The sequence below is a fragment of the Trematomus bernacchii genome, unplaced genomic scaffold, assembly GCF_902827165.1.
Source record: "Trematomus bernacchii unplaced genomic scaffold, fTreBer1.1, whole genome shotgun sequence".
Classification (NCBI taxonomy): Eukaryota; Metazoa; Chordata; class Actinopteri; order Perciformes; family Nototheniidae; genus Trematomus; species Trematomus bernacchii.
Genome location: NW_022987644.1, coordinates 173,131 through 200,587, shown reverse-complemented (window position 1 = coordinate 200,587; position 27,457 = coordinate 173,131). Strand labels below are relative to the sequence as shown.

The following is a 27,457-nucleotide window of genomic DNA, read 5'->3' as shown; positions in this document are numbered from 1 at the left end:
CTACCTGTCATACATCTAAGCGAACAAAGCATACTTTTGTTAGTAGTATTATTTTGAGCAACTGAAACATGAAAAGAACGTTTTAATGGTTAAGATTAGGCACTCAAAGCACTTTGGGAACGATTGTGGTCTTGATTAAATATGAAATATCTGATGTGAAGCACCACAAACATGTTTACTGTATTAACATTGGATTACATTCAAAGTACTTTTGTGCCTCCGCCTCACAACACATGGGACTCATGTCTCTGATGGTAAAGAGGGAACATAATCACGTCAGGAATGATGTCTTTCTTTCAAAATGTAATAGGGAAAACAAATTAGTACTATATAAATGTCGCTCCTAAGCTATAGTGAACACACTGTGTTTATAGAAAAGCATCAGCACCCTTAAAGCTCCCATCATGCAGACTGAATCCAGAGATGGAGCACATATTAATGCCCACCTGCAAACCTTTAACAGCGTTTTGTATCAGCACACTTTCAGCTGAACTGCGCTGACCTGTGTTCAGAAACACCGGCATCGACGAGGCTCCAGAATAGCAAATTGGATGCAGGAGTGTAAATATAATACAGCATGTGTATAATGAACGGTGTTTGGAAAAAAGGTAGAACACTAGAGCCTGTGCAGACGCTCACAACAGCATCGCATCCTGGAGAGGAGACATGTGGAGCAACACTCAGCTGTTTGAGAGGCTGTTTAACCTCTAACTGTGTCAAGTGGCCTGTTATGGAGACGTGCCGCAGAATCAGACATTCAGACCCTGAAACTCAGTATGCAGAGTCACAGGGACAGTAGTTTCTTACTTTATCTCAATGATAGTATTAGATTAATATAGATTTTTATGTCATTCTCTATTGTAACTTGTTTTTTTTCTTGGATGTTGGCGCAAGCAGTTCAATTGAAGTGGTTAGTGGAGAATGTCCTGAATTAAAGGGGTTTCAAAATGACCTTAAAATAGAAAGATTGGATGTAGAAACCTATAGTGAAAAGCTTGTAAGAGGATCCTTAACTCATCTTCATATTTAGGATTGACTTTCTAATGTTTGTAGTATGTTTTAGAAGCGTTTTCATCAACAAAGAAAATCTGAAAAAGGGACAAAAGGACTACGACGTTGCTCCAATAACTGTACACGGGACATACAAAGGTAATATTTGATAAACACTTTTAAAATGTATGTTGGTTATCGCTAATGTTATTATATTAACAGACATGTGCACAAATCGTAACCTAAATTGTCCTGCCTCAATGCAAAAAATATCAGCACTTCCTACGTCACATTGAACATGTTTTCTTTATCCAATTTGTAGGAGCCATTTTATCAGAGAGTGGGGATTTATGTTGTAAATTCATAAGGTTTTTCAAGGTTTATATCTTTGAAATGTGTCTTTGTTTATAATATCATTACCTATTATTTTGTGATCAGTTAAGGGTTGGATTAGTTCAGTTCAATGGGTATGTGTGGAAGACTATAATTTCATCCAGTCTCTTTACATTCAGATGTACCAGATATTCAGAGTTAATGTAACTCCTGCTTCAGTACGAGTCCTCTGGCAGTTGTGATATCAGTGACTCGGTCAACAGTGGTGTCTTAAAGTGTCACTTTCTCCACCCACATTGATCCTGAGATTTAAAAACTCTAGGGTACATCCACCAGGTTTAGAAAACGGGTCAGCTTGGTCTTTTAAAACATACATATAGTGAATTATTTGGGAAGAAACTGCTAGAAACTAATGAAAAAGCTTAACGTAGTAATATAAAACTAGCTGTCGCAAAAAGACACTTCTATTCACCTTCTTTAATTCCTGTTTATAATATTATCTGTTCTTGTACTATGTTCCGCTTTGATGATTCTTAATGTCGTGTGTGTCACTCTTTATGATATTTCCTTCATTCTCTCTTTGTCTTTCCTGGCGACATGTTTTCATTCGAATCCCTGGAGGTTTCTTTGTCTCTCTGCACAGATTTGAGTTTCTTTTCTCCTCCTGGTGCCTTTTTTTCCCCCCTTCTTCTCTCTTTTGTGCAAATAAATTAAACCTAATAGCTGCAATACCATTAGGAATACCTCGTGTCTGTGTGTAACCCTGCAAACATGGATGTAGGAAGAGAAATAAAAGAAGAGGCAAACCGATCTGATGCTTACAGGTACCTGACTGGAGAGGCTGAAGTTGGTGGCCGGGCTGCGCTTCTTGCTGGCCGTGGTGCCGGCGCTGTTGGCGCTGCTGGCCGAGTTCTTCCGTTTCCTCCTCTTCGTGGTGGTCTGTCGGGCCGGCTCAGCTTTGGCGCGACCTGCAAAGAGAAACAGGCAAAAGCCAAGAAGATAATGCATACTGACGGAGACAAGGTGTGCAGGCTTGGGAAGAAGAAACGGGATTATGTCACCTGGATACAAAAGAAAGGTAACTGTATTCCCTTAGAGTTACATACAAAAATACGTAATCAGATCACTGGTACATTTTTTTTAAATGGGGATTACTAGCAGGATAACAATGTTACACTGCATTTTATCATAAAGAAATATATATTATAGGTAGACTGTCTGATTTTTCTTTCTCCTTTCATTAAGGCTACTTTCATTTGTTCATAAATGCAGTAGGTGGACACCTGATTTATTAAACGAAAAATACTGTGTCTGCTTTTAATTAATGTGTTCAACTTAAACAGCATTTGTAAACTATACTATTCTGTTAGCCTAGCATAAGATATAAGATACATTTTTGATACTTAATATCTTGGTTTCTTCTTTTCTAAGGTCACATTGTTCTGTTGTCTTACATAATGCACTTAATAAAAACATCTTATTGATACTTATTCTCTCCTGTACTGAGTTGCATGGCAATTGAAATCAAGGTTATCCAAAAGTAACATAAAGTGATCAGGTAGCTAGTCATTTTAACGGATTACACTTTTAAGGTCACCCTCCCAACCCTGTAGGTGTGTATGTGTGTGTGTGTGTTGAAGTCATACAGTAGTGGAGACACGAAGCCATGCAGAAACTGTGCAAACATTCAGTATACATACATTCAGTATACATACATGCACAAACACACAGGTTACAGATAGCCTATAACAATCCATGCTCTGTTTTCTTCAGAGGTGAAACAGCACGAGCGTTGCATCTCCCAACACATGCACTAGTAAGAAAGCCCACGTTTCATTTGCATAAATGCTTAACAATGGACCCTGATGCTCAACCTAATGTACATCTCTTAATGATTTCAGCACTGCACAGATTGTGTTCCTCAACAGCCAGATTAAAGCTGCTCTGCTGAGGCAGAAACAACATTCCTGTTTGTCTTTCTGAACATGTTATTACATTTGTGTTGCATTACATATTATAGATTTGATTGGCTGAGCACGAGTGGTTTTTTGTTCTAATCGAAGTCTCAGTGAGGGTTTGAGAATCATGAACTTGCGTGCATACATCTGGCACATGTGTGTGTTACATTAGAGGTGTGAGTGGTGTTTTCAAACATGCAGATGAACAAAATGTTTTGGTTAGTGGCATTCCAGTAAGCATTTAAAAAGCTGCTTACTACAGACAATGTAAGAGGGAAGATACCTTTTTTGGGATTTGTGGGAAATATTTCCGTTTTGAAGTTCTGTGGGTGTCCAGCTGAAACCGGAGCCAAAGTTTATTCAGGTGATTATATCATCTCTTCAACAACTTAGGACAGGGTGAGACCAGAGAAGACAATATAGAGAAATAATTGAACTTGCAACGCCGTGCAGATGCTACTCAACACCACTGGGGAAACGTATGATTTAGATGAAAGATGTTATTCCAATTATGAGTTATACATAATTCCTAAAGGTGCAATTAAATCACAAGTGAGAACATTATTATCAAAAAGTACAGACACAGGTTAAATAGAGATCTTTGTGTTCGTAGTATTTACAAAATAGTCTATGTGGTGAATCATTTATGAATACATGATTCTTCAAACATTTGTTAGAAAAATATATTTTCATCTCGAGGGAGACGAGAAAACACTGCTGTGATTTTCAAACATTAAAAACCGAGGTTCTCACTAATCACATCAAGGGAGATGCTTTTATATTCAGTTACAACAACCAGTTACAAACAAAACTAGAACTATAAATCCTAGGCGACACAATGAGGGGGATTTTTATCGCTATCTTTTCTCTTTTGATTCCTGACTTTGACAGACGTGTTTGCAAAAAAAGTGGGCCTATTGTCAGACACAATCACTTCTGTTATCCACCGGTTTCCTCGAAGCGGTGACGCACTAAAATCACTTCCATTTCCACCAAAAGAACTTATCAGAGCATAAATGCGCCTGTGGCTTCCTTCCTGGAGAAATCCCAACCAGTTTCCAAGCAGAAGAAGAATCGCAGGAAAAGGGGAACAACACGCCACGAGTGTGGGGGAAAACAGCAAATACAGCTAAACTGAAAAGTTCAGACTCGACTTCATGAGAAAATGACGGGCGACATGAAATGATCCTGAAAAACACACGGAGGAAGTCTGACTTAAAGAAGGCACTATACTTGCTATCTAATATTTAAAATAAGTCTCAAGGAAGCAACTTATGGATCCAAAATAAAAGACTATATCAAAGCAAATAGGTCTGAATAAATCTGCATATTAAATCAAACTAGATTCAGTAATCACAATTGAGATGTACCAAATGTATTTTTTTCACATTTGAAGCTTCTTATGAGGTGTTTCAATCTTCCGATGCAAACTGAAGACCCGCCTGTTTCGCTTGTACCTTGGCTATTCAATTATATATAAAAAGTAGCACTTAATAGTTTAACTTATGCACCAGCAGTGTTACAATGGTCTGGCTTGTTTGAAGTAAATATGTCTGCATTGTTCTTGTTGTTCTTAATTTAAATCGTTATGGTTTATTGCACTTATTGTAAGTCGATATGGATTAAAAGCGTTAGCTAAATGCTTTGTAATGGCAGGTAATGTAAAGCTTTGAATGACTACGGTTATATTTTGGCCATCTTTAAACACTCCTTGAACTAAATCCTCAATTGGAATAGAGTTGTTTATCAAATTGAAATAGTTTGTATATATAAATGTGTTAATGGTGCTGCTTTGACCACAGTAAAAGTTTAGTAGGTTTAGCACCATCATATTTAATTAGAGAAAAAGTTGAATTTTGAAAATCTTTTTTCATGACATTTTCACTTTGACTTAATAGCACTCATTATTAGAAGTGTTTGGATCACACAAGTCAAAAAACTATTCTTCACATTCACCACTGAAATACAATTCCCCAAAAAACGGTATAATGATAGTATTCATAACAGTAAATCCTAAATGATATCTGCAGCTGTATAGAACGGGCTTGTTTAAACTGGATAAATAGACGTGAAAAAAAGGCAGCTTTGAATTTTTGATTTTGACTTTGGATATCATCGTTATAAATTAAGCTTTAAAGCAGGGGTCTCAAACTCAATTTCATCGCGGGCCACATTAGCATTATGGTTGCACTCAAAGGGCCGGTTGTAACTATATAAATATACATATATAAATATATAATATATATATATAAAATAATGTCTTATATTACATTATTGCCTCTGAATTGGGTTATTATCGGAAGGGATAATAACTTAGTAATTAACTACGTCTGAAAACAGAAGTCAAATAATTGCAAGTCTCTTCAGTGCGCATGTCACAAAACGAGATTCATTGTGGGACATGTAGTTTATGGGCAACCTGCTTCTGTAAAGTGGCATGTAACCGTATAATAAACGTATTATATTCTTGCGGGGCCACATAAAATGAAGTCGCGGGCCGGATTTGGCCCCCGGGCCTTGAGTTTGACACCCCTGCTTTAAAGCGTCACACTATCCTGTCCAGCCCTAAATCCGACATATAGGAAATCAAACTGTATCACCTATATAGGATTCAATATCAAGCTCTCTTTCCATGGGCACAATTAACCACCAATACAAGAGCTTTTTCTTTTTCCTCCTCTGATTTTATATTCATAAAATGCTTTCCATGTATTTTCTCCTTTTCTTTGAAGAGTGGCGTGGGCACCGGGGAGCCGCTGGTCGAGAGCTGGATCTACAAGTCTGATTACAAGCCGGCACTCTTAATTAAAGTTACACAGGTCTGAGTCAAAGGCTTTTTGACTGGTGTTGGTTTTTAAAGACATCTCGTCACACCTCGCTAAGCATTGCTGTAATTCGCAGCCACTCCCGATGTGTCCACAAAAAAAACTTGGCTTACTCTTTTCTCTCCAGCTTAAGCTTCACAGCCAATTTAAGCCTCCTACTTTTCAGAAACCGGCCCTAAAACATCAATCATAGAGAGCTGAGAGAACCGTTCAGATTGGAGAGGTTCAGATTCAAGAGGCGGCCCCGAATTCTGATTAATTTCATATACCTGACAGGCAAAACACATTTAAGGGATTAAGACATATAATGGGACATTTGGAAACATAAATGATGCAATAAAAAACACAGACTGAGAAAATGTATTCCTACGAAGTGACGGTACAGAATTTTAAGCGTTTTTTTTTCGTAAGGAAAGGAAGTCAGGGGAACGATTTATGACTTAAGACTATACACGCAGCATTTTAGAAAATATAAATGAATTTCTGCCGTCATGGACAACACATCCTTAGTACTGGGGCTTGTTTAGAGGAGTAGGGATATCCAGTTGTCTGAAATTCTTAGAGAGAAAACCAGAACATTTCGTATTTTTTGTGCAGATTTTTGAGTCTGATAAAAATAAAAAACTCAATACATATCAGCTTCTTTGATGCCGTTTTGGACAACTCCCCATTCCTGATGCCTGTTCAGAGAAGCAGGTTTATCCAGGGTTATCTGAAAATCCTTGCTTAGAGAAAACCAGAAAAGCTGTCCATATTTGAGTCAGACTTTTAAAAAAAAAAAAACCCAGATCTTCTTCTCTGATGCCGTTTTCGACAACAACTCATTATTTCTGGAGCTTGTTCAGAGAAGCAAATTGATCTGAAGAAAACCAGAAAAGCTTTTTGAATTTTCCTCCACATTTTTGGAGTTTGACTGTAACACGCTACCCAGATCTGCCGCTTTGAACAGGTGAATGCACAGTGTGTGTTTTAGCAGTAGGTATTTACCTGGTGGGGCGACCATTCTCTGCCATTTTTGGAAGAGGCAGGTCTTGAGACAGTCACGGGGGCTGAGGTTGTACGTCTTGTGCCTCGACATGAGCTCCTGCATGGGCTCCAGGATGACACACAACTGCTGGCACGATGCAAAAAAACACAAGTGCGAGTTAAAGGCAAGCCAAGGCATGTTTATCTACAAAGCACATTTAACAACAAGGACATTCAAAGTGCTTTAGAGTCAAAAAGGCATTAAGACAAGGACCGACAGACACAAATGATAAAAGTATGGTTCAAAACACTTAAAAGTCATACAAATTCAAGATAATACAAATAAAAGAAACCAAATTAGAATGAGAAAGGTATAACATACAGTAATACAAGTTACAGTGTTAGATATTAATAGTTATTTGATTGATAAAAGGCAGCAATAAATAGACATGTTTGCCTTGATTTAAAAAGCAGTGTGAGTTGCAGCGGACCTGCAGTTGTTTGGGAATGTGTTACGGATATGTTAAAGCAGATGAACTCAACATTTGATTGGGGAACAGTTTCCTGTCCACTGCTGCAGCATCATATCAAGGTGAAGCAAAACAACGCCTATAGAAACAACAAGATTGTTTCTCAATTTATTGCCAACACACTGACTTAAAAGGATTAATTGTGCAGTAAATCTACCTTTCAGAGACCCTATTAATAAAGTACTTTTGAAAAACAGGTTATTGTGAAGCTTTAGACAGAAGGAGGATCATTTTAATAAGAGTAGCCGTTGCTAAGCTGTTTACAACTCACAGCAACAAACACGTTTCAACACACACTTGGAGGACACAGAATATCCTCTTGTTCCCACACTGAACTCCAGCATCGTACCATATTCAGTGTGGAGCAAACTATAAATCTCTAGTGATCAGCAGGGAGGAACCAGGGGTCAGCCTGTCGTCTTAAATGCATCAGATAAAAACATCTGGATAACATTACAGGTCAGCACCCCCGCCCTCTTTCTTCAATAGCAGAAACCATCCAAATGCTTGTTGGTCAGAGGACAGTGTTAGGAGTTATTGTTGAACATTGTTAGGATCAAAGTCCAGACTACCTGCCCGTATTTTTCCCTCTAACACATACTTGCCAACCTTGAGACCTCAGAAATCGGGAGCATTTCAAAACCACCGCGGGGGGGGGTTAACATGCTTATTGTAGTTCTAAGTGCAATGCCTTGCGGCCTGTAGCACCATCCTTGATGGAGCATATGTGTGGGCTGGACCTGTATTTTACAGGAAAGGAGTGAGCAGAGGGTCGAGTTGTCGATTCTTGTTCTGTTTTCTGTGACTATCTTCCTCACCCTCTCAGACTTTCGGTTGCGCGCGCTGCTAAAGAGACGCGCTACCATGGAAACCAAACAATGGTGTAGCTGTATTAAAGTCCGAGTGGAAACAGTCGTGAGTAAATCTGATTTTGTCAGAAATCGGGAGAAATGCGGGAGAAGTATGACCCCGGGAGGAAACCGGGAGAGGGCAATGAAATCGGGAGGGTTGGCAATTATGCTCTAACAGGATAAAACTTTATTTTTCTTTGTGAGTTCTTCTACATCTTTAAAAACACGACAACTTTACCCATTTCTCCCAGTTCTTGACACTCACAACATCCTGAGTTTTTAGATTATGATAAACAGAGCAAGGTTTTGAACAATGCTGTATTAACGCTGTTGTTTGTACAAAAATAGATACATTAAGAAGCCTGGGAACGTGTGAATCGCCTGTGAATACAAATTATGAATTTCCAGGAAATTGGAAAATGTATGAGAGAAAAAGTTCAGATATTATCGGACGTCAGAGTCGTTGATTTACCAGAAGAAATCAAAAAATTATGAAAATGTTTCATTGTTGATGGGTTTATATCTTCTGTTGGTTTGTTAATTTTTGTATTTTTAATTCATGTATTTTTGCTGCTTTAACAAAAAGTATATCTTATTTAATCTAATCAAATCAGAAGGTAGGCTTAACCTCATTAAAGCAGAGATGTTGGGAGGCGTGTGGTGCAGTGGGTTGTGCGTTGGTGTTGGGATCAGGTGGTCACAGGTTCAAACCCCACTGCAGTCAGCATGTCGTTGTGTCCCTGGGCAAGACACTTCACCCCAAATTGCTCCTGTGGGGATTGCCCACAGTATTGAGTATGTAAGTCGCTTTGGATAAAAGCGTCTAACAAGTGACATGTAATGTAATGTAATGTTGGCGTAAATCTGACTCCCTTATGTTCAAATGTAGTTTTGACTTAACAGCGACACTTAAGAAGTATGGTGTTTTGGATAGGATTAGTAACAGATCAGGGTTTAGGTTATAACTTCTTGGTTAAGGTTAGAAAACACTTATGATTATGCTTAAAACTAAAACTAATGTTGAATAAAGACAATCAGCAGACTCCTGTGACAATGACCAAGGAGAACACATAAGAAAATATTAAATTAAATGTCAGATTTTCGTTTCCGTTCACTAATCTTAACCCTTTATAGCCGCGATACAGCTGACCTGGATGTACAGTACGTGCTATTTGTGTTTCCCAACCAGTGTGTGATTTAAGGTAAAAAACGATACAGTAATAACAGACGTGGCTTTACTAACTTGCTCAAGGGCACTTTGACGCTTGCTACTGAGAAAATTGAGGCTGTTAATCATTCCCTGCATGCTCACATGATCTCATCTGACCTTCAACATCCCACCAGCCCTACATTTCTGATGTCAATTATAATTAACATGCACATCCTGTCTGCAGCCCTACTGTACCGCAACTTGGAGGTAAAAAAAACGAAAAAAAACAAGGGTACGTTTCATGTACTGTATCTATTTCCTTACTACTGTGTGTATAACACAGGCGTGGAGGCTTTTATACAAATCACCTGACAACACCAGGAGCAGAAATGTTTTAGCGCGATAGATTATCAAACCAGGGGTTGTTCACCAGTCCTGGGTTTGAAAACTAGTCGTTGTAATAACCGTGGCTGCTTACGCCAAATTACCCCATGTAAACATAGTAATGTGTGTTCCCCGTGTTAGGCAAAAGGCAGTGTTTTGATGCCTTGCAGCTCGAGGTAAAGTGAACATCCCTAGCAGACTAATCCCATGTTCTCCTCTGATAGTTCCCTCCTGACACAGTAATATCCCTCCTCGGCTCAGCCAACAAGCCCTGGCTCTCAGCCTGAAAACAAGGGCTATTTTCAGGCTGAATAGTAGGAAGCCGGCAGCTCCGATACATGGAAAGGCTTAAATACTCCAAATGAAAAAAATCTAGAGTGTGTGTTTGTGAGAGAGAGGCTGGTTGTAACCCCTGAGCCAGGAAACCGTCAGTCTCTCTTGGAGGGACTGATAAATGCTGGGGAAGGCCTTTTCCAGAGACATGCTACTGTCACTTTAATGTGAGGAAAGGGTGTAGTTTACTTTGAATACCTTGGATAAGATTAGGGGAAAATATGATAACATTATTATGATATGATGAATAACAGAGGCTGCTAATCAGTGGTTCCCTATCCGTGGATTGTGATGATTTTTGGGCTAAAAGATATGCACCTTAGTCAGGCTTTGCTTCATTCTTTTGAAATAGTGTGCAGATGTATCTCTTTCAGTCTAAAATAGTATCCAAAATGTACAAGAAAAAAACTCTTATAGTGTTTGACATTACATTGGAACATTTAAAAAATAAAACTTGAAATATTTTCGAAAAAAAACGTGGGGTTAAAATGAATATGCAAACTTTGTGATATAATGAATAACAGTGGCTGATTATAAGTGGCTCCTAATCTGGGGTTAGGATGATTTTGGGGCTAAAACATATTCGAGTTAGTCAGACTTTGCTCGCTTCTTTTGAAATATTGTGAAGTCTTATCTCTTCCAAGCCTCAAAATAGTATCCATGTGAAATCAATGATGGGAGGGCAGTGAACAATGATTTGTTTTAAGGGTCACAAAAAGCCCCAAAAGGTTGGAAACCACTGCTTCACAGGATTTATAATCCTTAAGGAGCCTTCAATTCTCACGTCTGTCTTCTTGACAGTCTTCGTAAACTCAAATGCATAAAGTCAATTTGAATACACTTCATAACATTGCTCTATTTTCTATTTTGTTGTGTTTTAAAATGTTTTTACATCATGTATGAGGGTTTTCAATCTGTGGCTATAAGGATGGTTGTATTGTCTCGTGCTTTTACATTAGTTTATTTTTGTCCTATCGGTTTTGTCTAAATGTATTTATGCTGCTTTTGGTAAATGGACTGTACTTATATAGCGCTTTATCCAGTCTCTACGACCCCTCAAAGCGCTTTACATACTGTCATTCACCCATTCACACCCATTCATACAGAGCAGTGTACCTCACTCTAGGAACTAACATTCATACACATTCACACACCGTTGGCCATGCCATCGGGAGCAACTCAGGGTTCAGTATCTTGCCCAAGGATACATCGACATGTTGGCTGCACGGGCTGGGATCTAACCAACAACCTTCTGGTTGAAAGACGACCGCACTCCCTCGCAGCCACAGTCACCCGTATTTTTTATATATTTATGTAAATGTATAAGATGTAAAGCACTTTGGTCAACTCTGTTGTTTTTATATGTGCTATATGAATAAAGTTGGATTGGATTGGATGAACTAGTGACTTAGTCTTCGTAGTGGAATGATAAAAAAGCTGTTTAAGTTTAATTCTTCGTTACTGTAAGATGAATGTTTATGGGAAAAAAATACAAAAGACAAACATATTGTGCTCTGGGAAAGCTCCTTAAATGTCAAAAAACACAAAAAATGATGTGAAATATTTCAGGTTTCAGACCACTGAGGTAATGCGAGCCGTTTTTCGACTACTAACAATTTTGCAAAGGCTGGTAATATTTAGTCTCAAATCATAAAACGCATGTTGTTAGCAAACAGAAAAAAAAGGTTGTTTCATTGTTTGAGTCTGCTAAGCATTGCCCATCAGAATCACAACAAAATAAAGAATGAACAGAAGCCAAATCTTTCAGTGTGTAATTACAGATACTTGAATTATGTGTTTTCTCTTTCAGCCGCATTACAGTTTGCGTTCTGTATGGAAAATCATTGTTATAGGAAAACAAAAACAGCCACCCTGCCTCCTCTCCCTCTCTGTGTCTTTCTTCAGCTTTTTTATAAGCAGCCGAGGTGCCGTTCCCTGATTCGCGCGCCATTTCACAATTATGAGTCTCAACAGGGAGCGTTCATTAATGTTATGCTAATTTTCTGTATCCAATTAATTCTCCCCATCTCTCGCCCGCTCGCTCTTGTTCTCCCATTTGGAAATCGTAGCTGTCAGTCAACTGTGGCGTCGAGAAACACAAACAAAACCCTGTGAAATAACCACTAATGTATTCAGCCGGCTTATACTTCCTATTACCGTAAATGATATTGCTTCGCTCAGGTACGAAAACACGTATATGCTGAGAGTAAAGAAGTGCTTATATATTTTTGTTTTGATGCAACGCACTTTTGAAATTATACACTCGGGTTTCAAACGACCGTGAGTCATAAAGCCTGTTCAGCACATTAATACCGGCTTTCCGTTGCAGTAAGACTGGAAAATAATAACATTTACAGCCACGATATGGCCTTAAATAACTCAAATGTTAACAAGAGAATGTAAAAGTGCAGAGCTTTAAAAAAAAAAAACGATATTATTCTAACACTTAATATACATGTAAATGAAATACAATCTTACAGATTTACTACAGAGTCAAGGTTGTAAAGCCAAGGAACATATTAAATATGACAAACGATGAACATAATACATTATACAAACATCTTTATGCCGTCTAGACACATAAGTGTAAGAGATGTTGTTAAAAAGTATGATAAACATGAATCACTTCATTTAAAAATGGACAAGAATTGTTCCTCTGTGTGTATACAAGTGTGAGGAGATGAGAAAGCAGGATGACAATCATAGACACAGACAGACAGACAGACAGACAGACAGACAGACAGACAGACACACAGACACACACACACACACACACAGACAGACACACACACAGACAGACACACAGACAGACACAGACACACAGACAGACAGACAGACAGACAGACAGACAGACAGACAGACACACACACACACACACACACACACAGACAGACAGACAGACAGACAGACAGACAGACAGACAGACAGACAGACACACAGACACACAGACAGACAGACAGACAGACAGACACACAGACAGACAGACACAGACACACAGACAGACACACAGACACACAGACAGACAGACACAGACACACAGACAGACAGACAGACAGACAGACACACACACAGACAGACACACACAGACACACAGACAGACAGACAGACAGACACAGACACACAGACACACAGACACACAGACACACAGACACACAGACACACAGACACACAGACACACAGACACACAGACACACACAGACACACAGACACAGAGTCCTTACCCTGAGGTAGTTGAGGGTGAAGTTGGTCAGGCCCATGCGAGTGATGTTTTTGGACAGTTGTTCCATCACCTGAGGGTCTTGTGCCTGAAGTCAGCAAGCAGAGAAATAAAACATTGAAATACAAGCTGTATTATTTCCCCACATCTTTACTTTGCTATGTTTGCGTTCAACCGACTAGAAATAAACTAATTATCTTCAGACAATTAGGCTAATTGGCGTTCATCAGATAATGCGCATTCAACACGTTCACACCCTCGAGTCATAAACTGCTGAACGTTGTTGTGGCTGCTGTGACGCTCAATGGAAGTATTTCAGACCCTCATTTCACACTATTGTCAAACTGTGAGGCTAATTAATCAATATTATTGTGTCATTCCATTTAAATTCCCACATATCTTTCAATTTTGTATCTTTGCTGGATTTAATGAAGTTGCTCAGTGTATGTATATAAATATCCTGGCAGCAGGGACAATTAGTTTAATATGTTACTGCCAAAACATGCAGATCAAAAACACTTTCATTGTATATGTTGTGCTTTTTGTGAGGAGACAGCAGAGGAAATTAGTTTGAGTTTAAGTTGGAAAAGCCTGCAAACTTTTTTATTTTATGTATCTTCCCTTTTCTGATGTGACAGCAGGCGGATGCATCATTCATATAGAGTACAATATAAAGAACTGACTGAATAAATCAACTGATTGCCAAATATGAACTTCTTGGAAACCCTGTGATTATACAGAAAGTGTAGGAGTGAGAAATATATGCAACATAACAACAAAGCAAAAAAAAATGGCCATTATACGATGAGGTCTGATTGAAATAAAGTACGTTTTATATAACTTGTTTGTTTGAGTGTTGGAATCATAAAAGGTTGCAGGTATTGACGGAGGAAAACACAGTGCAGACTGAGGAGAAGCACACTTGCATCCACCGCCTCATGAAAAATGCATAATTCTATCTCCAGTCGCATCGCTGTGCAGAGAAAAAGTCAAGAGGGAAGAGTTCCTCCGTCAGCAGAGCCACGTGAGTGACGGGAGAATTGAATTAGTGTGCATTATTGGCCGGTGGCGGATCAGAATCTGAATTACTTTACTCATCAAGTGGAATTAGTCTAAATGCACTGATAAGGAATTGGCTTTGGCAGCACTGGTGCAGCCATGGATCAACAATTTGTGGAGGAACACGAGAAAAATACGCTGGCACATATGGTGCAGGGACCAAAACAGACTCTCAGTTCAAGAGGCCAAACACTGCAAAACAACCAGAAGAAACTCTGCAGAAACCCACTCAGGAGTTAAGATGCATGGCACTCTGCCAAAGAGATGTTTAAACAGGGAGGAAGTTCTGATGAAAACCTGATGAAGGCTGGATGATCAGGAGTACTGCAATGTAACTAGATACTTTAATGTGCTAAGAGTGAGATTTTGAGGTACTTTTTATGATACTGTATACTACATTTAAGAGGGAAATATGGCAACCTTTATTTAGCATATTTTTAAGAGATAAGGCAATTGAAAAAAGAAAACAAAGTCAGTTTAAGAATACGAATCGCAGCTTAAATAGAGAAAAATATAACTATTTACCAGTGGCAAACCGTCAGGGCCTTCAAGGTATTCAGAGAATACCCTGGAACACTCAGATAAAACAAACAAAACATCGATTTAATTATATAAATAAAATGTATATAAAATGAATAAATGAGAATCGTATCTGTCTTGTTGATCTGTAATATGACAGTGTTACGTTGATTTGTTTGTCCTTCTCGGTCCATGCACTACGCATTTCAGTGGTTTTGTGTTAGTAAAGAAAGCAACCAATCAGATCTTGTTCTGGGTCTCTGGGTAGAATATCCTTCAACCAAGGTATTCTATATCCTTCATAGAATGCCCTGGCCGTTGCACTGAATGAGAGCGTACGTTTGGATTGACAGTTTGATCAACCAATCATATATTGATTTGTAGCCAATGGGCGTATTCTTTCAGAGTTTCCCTGGGTTCCAGGGTATTAGGCCCGCTAGTTCACAGGCTCGAGTCGAGACAGAGGATCTAGATGAATGCGACGAAGCAATTCATATGCCGTTTTATTGTCTTTAACGTTGAAATGGCAAGTGCAACAGGTGAAGATGATGTTGTTGCAGAATTGTTGTGAGTGAGTACCCTTTTCAAGACGACAATTCAGTGAAAAGACGGACATTATAATGGCGGGGGGGGGGGGTCTGTCTACAGAAGGTCCAGTTGTGATAGACACAGTTCGCCACTGCTATTTACCATGCTTTAAGTACAATTTTGAAGTACTCTTTTATGACAGTGTATACTAACTTTAAGATGTGTTTTTAACTAAGAGATAAGGCACATGAAAAAAGGCACATGAAAAAAGAGAAACAATTATTAGACTAAATAATTCAATAATACAACTAATTAGTCCTGAATATGTCAGAAGATGATAAAGAAATAAAATTCAACCTTTATTGGATAGTTACATATTTAGCTATTTAAGGTTTACATACTTAAAAAAATCATCATGATCTTATATTAATATATTATACTGTAAATATGAACCATTGTTAGAGTTGTATCCAACTAGTTAAATCAGCTACAGCGTGACCCTGTATACAATAAAGCAATACAATGCTGTTTCCATATGAATGCATCAGTGATATCAATACAATAATACAACAATATAATCCTCACAAAGGCTGTTAGTGAGCATAACAAATACTTACTTCTGATACTTTGAGTACATTTTCCCTTTAATATATTATATATAATGCTCTTTTTAATGCATATTGTGCTTCTTTCACTTCAGTTAAAGAATTCCCTATGTCTTTATATATTGAATAAAAGCACAATGCAGTATTATTAAACAAACATCGATTGGCAATTTTGTTTCTGACATCAATACAGATGAGTTTCTGAAGTCAGCATCTAGTGGGCGTTACAGGAAGTGCAAAAACAAACTGTCCTCTCATCCTAATTCCTTGTGTACATTTTTTACAGTGGGTAGAAATGTAAACGACGTTCTTGTACTTTGTTTGAAAGCTGTGTGCTTCTACTTCTCTAAGATTATACATTTTTGGTACAATTTCCATTCCTGAACTCACTTCTAGCATATATGATAAATGGGATTTTTATAGCGCTTTTCCTAATGCTCAAAGACGCTTTACATAAAATCAGAAATACATTAATAATCTATGATATCAAATAGAGGCTGTTTCTTCATAAACTTATAAAAAACTAACTTTTCTTCCTATTTCCAGGCAGGTTCCCTCTTGATTGACTTTTTAAAAAAGAGCACTAGTTGATCACTTCACATCAAAAGTGAGCATTTCAAAGTTAATAACTGCTATCTGCCGTTTCAACCTTCCTGTTCTGAGTCCCTCGTGTGCGGATCTGCTTTCATTAGTCCGGGCTACGATCAAAAGACTCGCGCACACAAATCACTGCAGATCTGGCCAGGACAATATCCCACTCTCCAGGAATTAGTGTGAATACCCACAGGGGCCAATTTATTGGTGAGTGAAATTCATATGAAGGTATGGCCCAAGAAAAAAGACAGCTATACCGACGAAGCCTCCACTTTGGGGTCCACAGGGGTAAATGGAAAATACTCTGAATAAAATGTGTTTTTCTCATCGATCGTATGGAACTGTATAGAAAAGGTATTATTTAAACAGAAAACCAATGTAAGAGCATTGTACAGTAAAGGGCTTTTTTATGTATTTTTCTTATGTAGACTCTATGCATTACATGAATGCACACAATGTACAACAATATTTTGTATTAATGCAGATTGTTATTCCATATTGTATTCCTTCCATTCCATTCTATTGCAATGTAAATACTGTTATATTATATTCGTTTTCTCATACTGATATTCTGCACAAACTGTGCTGTTGTATTTGCTGTAAAGTGTCTTTACTGTAGGGCAGGGGTTTTCAAAGTGTGGGAAGGTGAGCCTCCCCTCAGAGAATATAAGAACAGCCGCGCCCCCCCTCCCAATTATTATTGCTATTATTATTATTATTATTGTTGTTGCTATAATGCAGGGGTATTATTATCCAGTGGAATGCCCTTACCTACTGGCCTAGTTAAATCAAAGTGGTTACTTATTTTTGTCTGGGCAGTGTAGTTTTACACACCATCTTATTTGACTTTCTCAGGGCAGACCCCCACAAAGAAAAAAATATATGTACACACGTAAGGTCATCATCTTAACAGTTTTTAATGCTCGAGTCATCCGTGAGCAGAGCATCAAGTTGGCATGCCTATTACAGCTGAATGCGGCGATTACCATCTTGTTCAGCAAAACGCCTCACAAACGTATTAACATCCAAAGCTTTAGTGCGTTTTGATTCAATGCTGAGCACAGCCAAACTTGACAGTCTCTTCTCTGTCATTGTAGACCGCAAATACCTTATTCCTTCCGTGTACTTGGGTCCGAATGCTTCTCGTTTTCTGCCGCCCGTTCAAATGAAATCGCCGCCAATCACATTTCCTCGCTCGCGCCAGGGTTACAAGGCTCGCGTCTTGTGCTGCATTCACTTGCACTCGGACATCAGGGATTTTCTCTGATAAATGTCCGATGAGCCACAACTTTTATTTCAAAACAAAGCTGCCAACTGGGGTGGCCAGACGCTGTCTCCTCTCTCACTTTAGGTAACTTCACTAAAAATCGATCCATGTTGCCGCTCGCATAAAGTTAGCTGAAGTTAACGAGCTAGATTTCATTGTTTCTCTTTATTTTTTTCTCACGCTGCGCCTCCCCTGAAGCTCTCTGGCGCCCCCCAGGGGAGGCGCGCCTCACACTTTGAAAACCGCTGCTGTAGGGTATTCAAATTCCTCGTATGTGTAATCCCACCTGGAAATAAACCTGTTTCTGATTGTGATTGTGATGAAAGCCCTTTTAAAACAAGATATTTCTAACATTTCTGGCTTCATCTATGTTCTAAAGTAATGGCTTTTTGTCATTCAGACAGTGTTTATGTTAATGTTTCAAACATGACATTACATTTAGGATAAGAGAGGAGGCGTCATCACAAACAGATGTGAGTTGAAAAGTTTAATGATTTAAAGGAAGAAGAGTGTTCTCTCTTCTCTCTCATGCTGCATCAATATCTTTCCCTTGAGGCTTTAATTTATGACGATATTGAGACACTCTTCGAGTAAATCTCCTAATACCTATCAAATTCATCACTTCTTAGGAAGCGAACCCTGCAGACTCTTAAATATGTTAGTTTCCACAATCAATTTAATGGATGTTCTTTTTATTTTAAGTTAAGTTGAACGATATATGAAGGGAGACAGCTGGTCTAATTAAGTTTGAAGTTATGTATTGTCATATGCACAACAATTACAGAGCAGCAGTTATTTGCAACGGAGATCTCAGGCTCCCTTCAGCAAAACTCATTAAACACGAATATCATGGAAATCACAGAAGCAAAATAAATATGCATTTTTCTATCGTCTTGCTACAGTATGGTAGGTTTTGACCAGTAGAGAATATCCTTCTTTTGAACTAAAGTTAATACAAAGTTGGTTTAAAATTATGTTTCTACAAGTTTATAAAAAAGAAAATACTTCTGAATTTCACCTCAAGGGTTAAAAGGGATTATTCTCTTTTGACATATGGAGGAAAATCTCCCTTAATAAACATAACATTGGTTCATTTGAAGTTGATATACTCATTAGGCATGGGAGAACTATTAAAGATTATAATCAAACATACTGCAGGTGCATTTATTTATATATTTACTCTTTAAAGGGGACCTATCATGCAAAATGCACTTTTGTACGTCTTTTATACATGAATATGTGTCCCCGGTGTTCCAGGGAACTCACCAAGTGTCAGAAAACACAACCCTCTCTATTTTCCTCCATACCCAAATCTCTAAAAAAGGGGCTGCAACGGATCTGATAAAAACTGATCCAGATTTGAACACTTTCCTGACGTCAGGACAGTGGCGCTACGGCTATTGGGCCAACTCCACCAATCAGGAGACAACCACGGCCATTGCCGTTTGAAAGCGCTGGAGACGCTGTAGTACATATGCCAGGCCTCTAGGTGGTGCTGTTGCTCACAGAATTAGCCCTTGCAAAAACAGAGCTATAAATTGTCAAATTGAGCAAAATGAGGCATGGCTAAAATGCATGATCTGTTTGGTATTTTGAAAAAAAAAAGTATAAATATGCCTTATATAGGTATGGTCCTACACTATATTATTCAAATATAGCATGATAGGTCCACTTTAAGTGAACAAAACAGCATTCAAATCAGGCTTGAGTGAAGCGTTGATGCAGAAATGTTAGCATGCCCCACAAACAGTAGTGAGATTACTTTCATAACTTTACTATAAAACCGAGTCAGGCTCCTGAGAAAAATTGACGACAAAGAGAAACATGTCTGATGGGGATTAAAATGAGTGTTGCACCGTTTTATATCAATGGGATCACACTTAGCTAAACTACAAAAAACATGTTCATTATTTGAACTTTAATGCTCAATTTTGTGCAATTTGTGCTGCTGTTGAATTGTATTGCATTAACCAGAAAGTTGTTAATGTTATTTACATTATCCTAGCCTTATTGATATATGGTATTGACAAAATAACAGTCTTGTTTTTCCTTATACACAAATAGTGTTATTTCCCTATAACTTAATTTGAAAGAAGACCTTCTGCTCCAGCTTCCCTCCGCAGCTCCAGTGACTAAATGTGTGTTACGCTTGGTGGAATTAAGCAGATTATTCATTCGACCTTGTTTTCTCTCTCTATCTCTCTCTTTCCTTTTTTCAGACAACGGCCTTTTTTTATCCTCGTGGCCTTTGATGTCTGCAAATAAATTGGTTTGCAAAAATCCCTCCAAATTGCTTTGTCGGCGTTTACATTTCATATGGCTCGTGAATAGCTTCTAAAAGATTCCCGGCAGAGTGCACAGACCCTCGTTAGGAGTCCAAAAAGTGACACCTATATTGTCGCGTGTTGATGATGTCACACTCACGTGCATGGCCAGGATGCTGCGGGGGATGAGCTCTCGGTACTGCCGGATGGTGAAGTGCCACGTCTTGATCCTCATCAGATCATCGAAGGCGAACTCCAGTATCAAACGGCCCTCCGTACAGACCTGGAACCACAGATCACATTAGTTAGCGTTACTGTAGGGGCGAAGACTTAAAGGTCCCCTATTATACTGTTTTTCATCAATATATTACAGGTCTCAGATATATATGTCTCTGAAGTGTTTGGCTCCAAACACCAAACAGATCATTGCAGCATTACCCATAATCCCCTCTGTTTCAGCCCTGTTTCCAAAGTGCTGATTCTCTGTCTGTTACTTTAGATGAAAATAAGGAGCCCCTCCCCACGCCCCTCTGAGAGATATTTGGTTAAAAAGAACACTATGGTGCTCTAGGAGGAGATTCAGGTGATAAGGTGGGGGGGGGGGGGGGGGTTACCTTGGTTGGTGATTGGCTAATGGTTACACAAGACAAATATTTGTTATGACATCACAAAGTGGTCAAAATCTGATCAGCTGATTTTCAGACAGGTTTTTATATAAATGGATCAGGACAAAAAGAGAGAGAATCTTTGTTCCTGAAATTTTCAGAATCTCTTTACACAGAGGGGACACATGTTGATGTAGAAGAGACATGAAGAAGTGGATTTTGCATAATAGGTGACCTTTTAAAGAAATATAACAGGAAGTTGAATCCTAATAAAACTGGGGGAAATGATCCAATGTCCAGGCAAGAACGTTGTTTGGTTTGTTTATTTGGGATTATCCAATATCATACAGAACAATGGTTAAACCTGTTGTTTGTCCTGTAGTGTAGCCTGGTAGAAAAACATATGCTGGTGCGCCAATCCCACCACAACCTGTGTCCGATATATACATAATCAAGGTGACACAATCAACCGGTGCCGATAATAGCTTTCAAAATAAAGCATACAGAATTACTGTGAATTACTAAAATAATTAATTATTGAATAACGATTCATTTAATATAAACGAAAACAGCAAGATAATAAATATTTTCCATTAAATAACATAAATCCATCCATCAGTTACTTTACATTTTCTACTTTACATCACTTCTTGAAGTAATCTATAACGAGCTGCCGTCCGCTGATTTGGATTTAGATGAAAGAAGGAATCAGTGTTTGTTGGTCGGGTGTGATTTTGATTAAAAAAAATGATGGAAGGGTTTTTTTTCGTCTCCGTTTTTGGAAATTGTTCAAGGACTCTGTCGAGCTATTATGCTCCCAATATTTACTCCTGCTTGCTTGCCTCATTCAGAGCATCTGTCCTTGGGCCTCTCACAAACCATCCAGCTATTTCTAAAAATGTGAAAATAAATGTAATCTGGAGAGGGGTGTGTTTACACCAGAGACAAAAGAACTTGGCAGGTCAGAGAGACTTGCCAATTAGGAAGGGAGAGACAGAGAGACAGAGAGGGAGAGAGGGAGAGAGGGAGAGAGAGTAAAAAAAAACATTTTTTCGCCCCTTTAGCTGAATTCAGGGCCCTTACGCTTCTCCCATATTCCGTTGCTGTGACAACCAGCGAGAGAGAGGAGAGAGACGGCGAGAAGAGGGGGGTAGAAAAAAAATATCAGCTGATTAGTTGGCATGGCAACCGCAAAGATGTAATCCCACCAGACACACTCTAATCAATGCCCCCAGCGCAGATGGTCTCCTGAGGATCAGCAAGAAAGAGGCTAGCGGCCATATTGCACCCCCAACAACCCCCCCCATACACTCCTCCTCACCCTCTTTCCCACTCTTTCCCCCCTCCTGATCACGTGCTACAGCGATAACTCCAACACACACACACACAAACACACACAAATATATATAAATAGAGGCTCCAAAAAACCCTGAGCTCCTGACTGAAATGTGGATCCTGTGTAACGTTCTCACTCTTTGTGCAGAGCAGAGATTATACAAAAGTAAACATTTGTTCCATATTCTGACGACTAGTTTTAAGCTGAGTGTTTAAAATGTTTGAAGAATTAAAGCTGCAACAATTAGTGGACTTACTGTATCCATAGGTTTATAAACAAGTAACGATATTGAACATTGATTATTAGTGAAAGTGATTTTGATGCAAACAAAACAACAGAAAATGCTGTTTTTAGCCTCGCAATAATTGAGAATTACTGCTTTTCTCTGTCTTTATACGACTGAAATAAATATATTTTGGACTGAAGAGACAAGATATTTAACGAAATCCCCTTGGACTTAAAAAATGTAGATACATATTGTTCACTATTATCCGACACTTTACAGAGAAGAACATGTATTGTCACTAGTTGCAGCTTTTTAAAGAACAACAGCAACTTTTGATAGACGTAATTACACATTTAGTTTGCACACGACTATTGTCTACACCAGGGGTGCCCACACTTTTTCAGCTTTGGAGCTACTTTTAAAATGACCAAGCCAAATGATCTACCTACAGGGCCGCCCCAGCCCAATCTGTGTCGCAGGGGGGGGGGGCTAGTGGACTAAACGGCAGATAAAAACTGTGGCGCGCTTACAATATTTGCATAAGCGCATAATAGTGCGCCACATTTGCGCTTCAGATGAGGAGGTGAGGCCCCCTCATAACTGCATGAAGCCGTCTGGCACAATACAACTCAGACTGGCTTACCTGTACGTCAATCAAGTGGCAAATGCCATAGTAAGGATGGATGATAGGCTAATTAAAAATATTAAAAATGTATATTGAATGTATACATTTATGGCTGTGATTACTATGGGAAAAACATCTAGCAATAACATACTGTACTCAACACTGTACAGTAAAGTAAAATGGCTTAAATAACGTATTATTACTACATAATTTACTTTTAAAGATCGTATTTATATAACACTTGTGTACTTTAATACATTATATATATAGTAGATTGTATTAGTTGTGCTCATATCTTTATTCACATCATGGCTGCAACAGTTGCACAGCTGAATTTACGTGATTTATTTATATTGTATTGTAATGTGAATATTGCAGATTTTTCTTCCTTGCTGTGTTTTATTCATTTCTTGTCTTTTCCATGTTCTGGTGGAGAGAGTCTTGACTTTACTGCAAGTGTTTTCCCCTTCTTCTGAAACTAGTTGTATTGCATGTTGGAAATCAACACTTCACCGACAATTCAGAGCTGGTTTTTTTGTGCAAACACATCTGGCATCTGCGTGGTCGGATAATGTGGTTTGTCTAAGCTAGATAAGTGTGGATTAAACTAAAACAATGTTTGAAAAATAATCCTTGGTGTTTAATGGACGCTGAAAATAGTCTTTATGTTATTTTTCTCATATTTTAGTCTCAGTCCAACAGCAGTTTGTCCACCAGCTGATCAGAGAGAAAGGGAGGATGCAAAATGACTTCATGAAACCACAACAAAACTTTAAAAATGTATGTTCTCAAGACATCTAAGTGTGATTTGTTGATTCAAGACAAATATGAACATTAAGATTAAGAAAGAAAAGCAAAAACAATTAGGAACCTTCATATAAGTAATTGTTTTTGAGATACTATATGATAACTTGTTGTCATTATTTTAAGATACTATGTCATAATTTTTAAAAATACATAATTGTTTTAAGGTACTAAGTCATTACTTGTCAAAAAGTCAAAATACCTCATTATTTCAAAAACGACCTCATTATTTTGAGATCCCAAGTCAATATTTCAATGTCCTATGTCACTATTTTGAGATACTAAGTCATTGTTTTGAGATACGATAACTTGGAGATACTAAGTCATTTTTCTGATATACTTAGTCATTATGTTAAGATACTATGTCATTATTTTCAAAACTGCGTCATTATTTGGAGATACTAAGTCATTGTTTTGGTATACTAAGTCATTATTAAAAGAAATACCTCATTATTTCAAAAACTACCTCATTATTTTGAGATCCTAAGTCAATATTTCAATGTCCTAAGTCACTATTTTGAGATACTACGTCATTGTTTTGAGATACTATGTGATAACTTGGAGATACTAAGTCATTATTCTGATATACTTAGTCATTATTTTAAGATACTATGTCATTATTTAAAAAACTACCTCATTATTTTGAGATCCCAAGTCAATATTTCAATGTCCTAAGTCACTATTTTGAGATACTAAGTCATTATGTTGAGATACTATATGATAACTTGGAGATACTAAGTCATTTTTCTGATACAGTATACTTAGTCATTATTTTAAGATACTATGTCATTATTTTAAAAACTGCGTCATTATGTTGAGATACTAAGTCATTGTTTTGGTATACTATGTGATAACTTGGAGATACTAAGTCATTATTCTGATATACTTAGTCATTATTTTAAGATACTATGTCATTATTTAAAAAACTACGTGATTATTTTGAGATACGAAGTCATTGTTTTGGCATACTAATGAGATATTAAGTCGTACAATGACTAACATGAACTTTCTTTCATCAGAAGGCTAAGTGCTTATCCTTTTAGTAAAATTAAGAAAACTTACAGTATGTTGGTTTAATAAACATATATGCATAGTTTTGAAGTTTTGAGTCCAACATAATAAACACTTAAGCCCCGGGTTGTTCAGCCCATAGTGAATTATAAAAAGGAATATAATAATTAATCCACTTGTACTCAAATTGCTGTTGAAAGGTATGAAAAAAACAACTCTGACTTTGGTGTTTTTCTTTCCTTCCTTTGAAATGAAAGGCATCGTGGTCATTATGAGTTTAATGCCCTTTGGGCTGCTACCACTTATTAAAAGACCAACTAGTTAGAAGAAATAAGTGCTTCTTTACATCCTGAAAGTGTACTTTTTGAAGATGTATGATTTTTAGCCACCGGCATTGAAGTAAGTTGAATTGTGTTTGCTAGTCAGCCAATGTCTGCAGATGCTTTCAGGTGCCTACAGAGAAACAAAGCTGCACTATTGATTTATTTTTCTATAGTGCCAACTGTGTCTTAAGCATTGCCTCCACTATTGCTCTTACTTCTCTCCGCACGATTTCTGCTTCTCTGTAACCGCTTAATAAATGGGAAAACCAGCTGAAACTAAACCAGAATAAAAATCGCTTTAATTGCCAAGTGCATGAAATGTGCAGGAATTTGTCAAAGTGGCACTGGTGCAGAGTAACCACAAATGCAACCGAAGCAGCCATTATCCAGACTTAAATCACATAAAGCTATTTATTTTTGCATACAGAGAGAGAATTGGTTTACATTTATTTTTTTAGCTTAATAGTGTTCCCTTATGAAAACTAAAAGGAGGAAAACCCGCCTGATTTAAAAAGTGGTCCATTAAACGGTAAAGCCCCTCACAGAGAGTCCCCATTGATTTAAGAGCAGGGTCGTAAATCTTCCACACAACGGGGCTGAGATCAGTTGATCTCCGTCTCAAACGAGCAGCGAAAGAATAACAGCGTCCTGCTGCTGAGACACTGTTCAATACTGTACCCAAACATGACAATCAATTAACAAGAGAGAAGCTGAAGGTCATTACATCGATTATTATGAGCACTCATAACCGCTTCTGCTGAATATGAATAGGATCGAAGTTGACTAAATATGCTCAATTATAGCGACTGACAGGCTTTACTGTTCTGCACCTCAACAGCACCTTCAGTATCACTGACTGGAAGATTATAGCACATTTATGGTAAATAGGCAAATAATCAGAGTGTGTTACTGTCGATATGTTGAGTTCACAGCTTATGAGATTAGTCGAATAATCAATTAGTCACGATAAATGTAATCAAACGCCATTTTGCTAACCATTAATTGTTTTTTTTAAGGACAAATCAATGGTTTCAGCTCCTCACATATGAATATTTGTGTGAGTGTCTTAGATTTCTATGATAGTTATTTAAATATCGTTTGATTTGGGACAAAACAAGCAATTTGGAACCGTTGTTTTTTATATTTTCTGACATTTTACAGACTAAACGATTGATAAATTAATCAATAATGAAAATAATCACTAGTTGCAGCCTCTGTTGAGTTCGTGCAAACGCATCAAGAGGAGTGTTGATGCTGTTATCGAATACTTTCCCTCCACAGGACAATCAATGCAAAAGCAGTGCTGCTAAATCAGGAGCTCAAATTAACTTTTAAATTAAGCAACATGTTTTTTTAGGACAAATATGGTGTCTTGGTATACAGCAGGATCTATTAAGCTTGCCATTAAGATGCATGCTACATACAGTAACTTCAGCATCACTAGTTTGTTAGATTGATTGGGTATTAAGACCTCTCTCTGTCTCTCAATGTTTCTTCTTAAAATAAACAGCAGTGCATAATCAAAAGCACATCTGTCAGACATGTAAATATGCAAATCAAATCAAATATAGAAGTGAGGAACTCCTGTCTGTACAGATGAATAAGAACGGCAGCTACTTTATGGTTATAGACCTTCATAAGAAACAACAGAAACAATACAAGAAGACAAATTCAGTTATTTTTCTAAATTCAATCACAAAACAAACAATACAAAAAGACAAATGCATGTCATTGTAGTTCAAATGAAATCAAACCATGAGATGATGAAACATATTGGGATAAGGCAACACAACATAATTGAATAATGAAAGGAAAAGAGAGACCGTTACTCAGTCAAGGTCTCCTCTCTTAACATGATCATAACGATACAGCCTGGTGACAGTGAGTATACAACAACATGAAGCTTTGTGCTACTTAAAGTTACAGGGGGTCGTAAATTAATTTGCAGTTTTAAAAGGGATGTCAGCAGCTTGTCGAGCCTTTACTCTGATCCTATTTACATTCAGTAACACATGCTGTAAATGTAATATCAATCAAACTAATAAGCTGCACTGTAATGTTAAGGTACAGTATTTATTTATTCAGTTACTTCTATGATGTTTAAGTAGCTAGCTATTAGGGTTGACTAGTATTTTAAAAGGAGACTAAGAAGAA

At 37.9% G+C, this 27,457-nt stretch overlaps 1 protein-coding gene across 5 annotated transcripts in view; it reads right to left on the bottom strand.

Annotated features, from left to right (window-relative positions):
- ldb2a (LIM domain binding 2a) overlaps positions 1-27,457 on the bottom strand; it is a 106,206-nt gene that overhangs the window by 7,781 nt on the left and 70,968 nt on the right. Inside the window, exons 4-8 of one of the 5 annotated variants that reach the window (XM_034133754.1) lie at positions 20,534-20,656; positions 13,542-13,625; positions 7,094-7,220; positions 3,565-3,618; positions 2,146-2,291 (exon numbers count right to left, since the gene is read on the bottom strand). In XM_034133754.1, coding sequence (XP_033989645.1) covers positions 2,146-2,291; positions 3,565-3,618; positions 7,094-7,220; positions 13,542-13,625; positions 20,534-20,656 — 534 coding nt within the window. The remainder of the gene's footprint in view (positions 1-2,145; positions 2,292-3,564; positions 3,619-7,093; positions 7,221-13,541; positions 13,626-20,533; positions 20,657-27,457) is intronic. The other 4 variants (XM_034133756.1, XM_034133755.1, XM_034133758.1 and 1 more) reach the window with 4 other exon arrangements.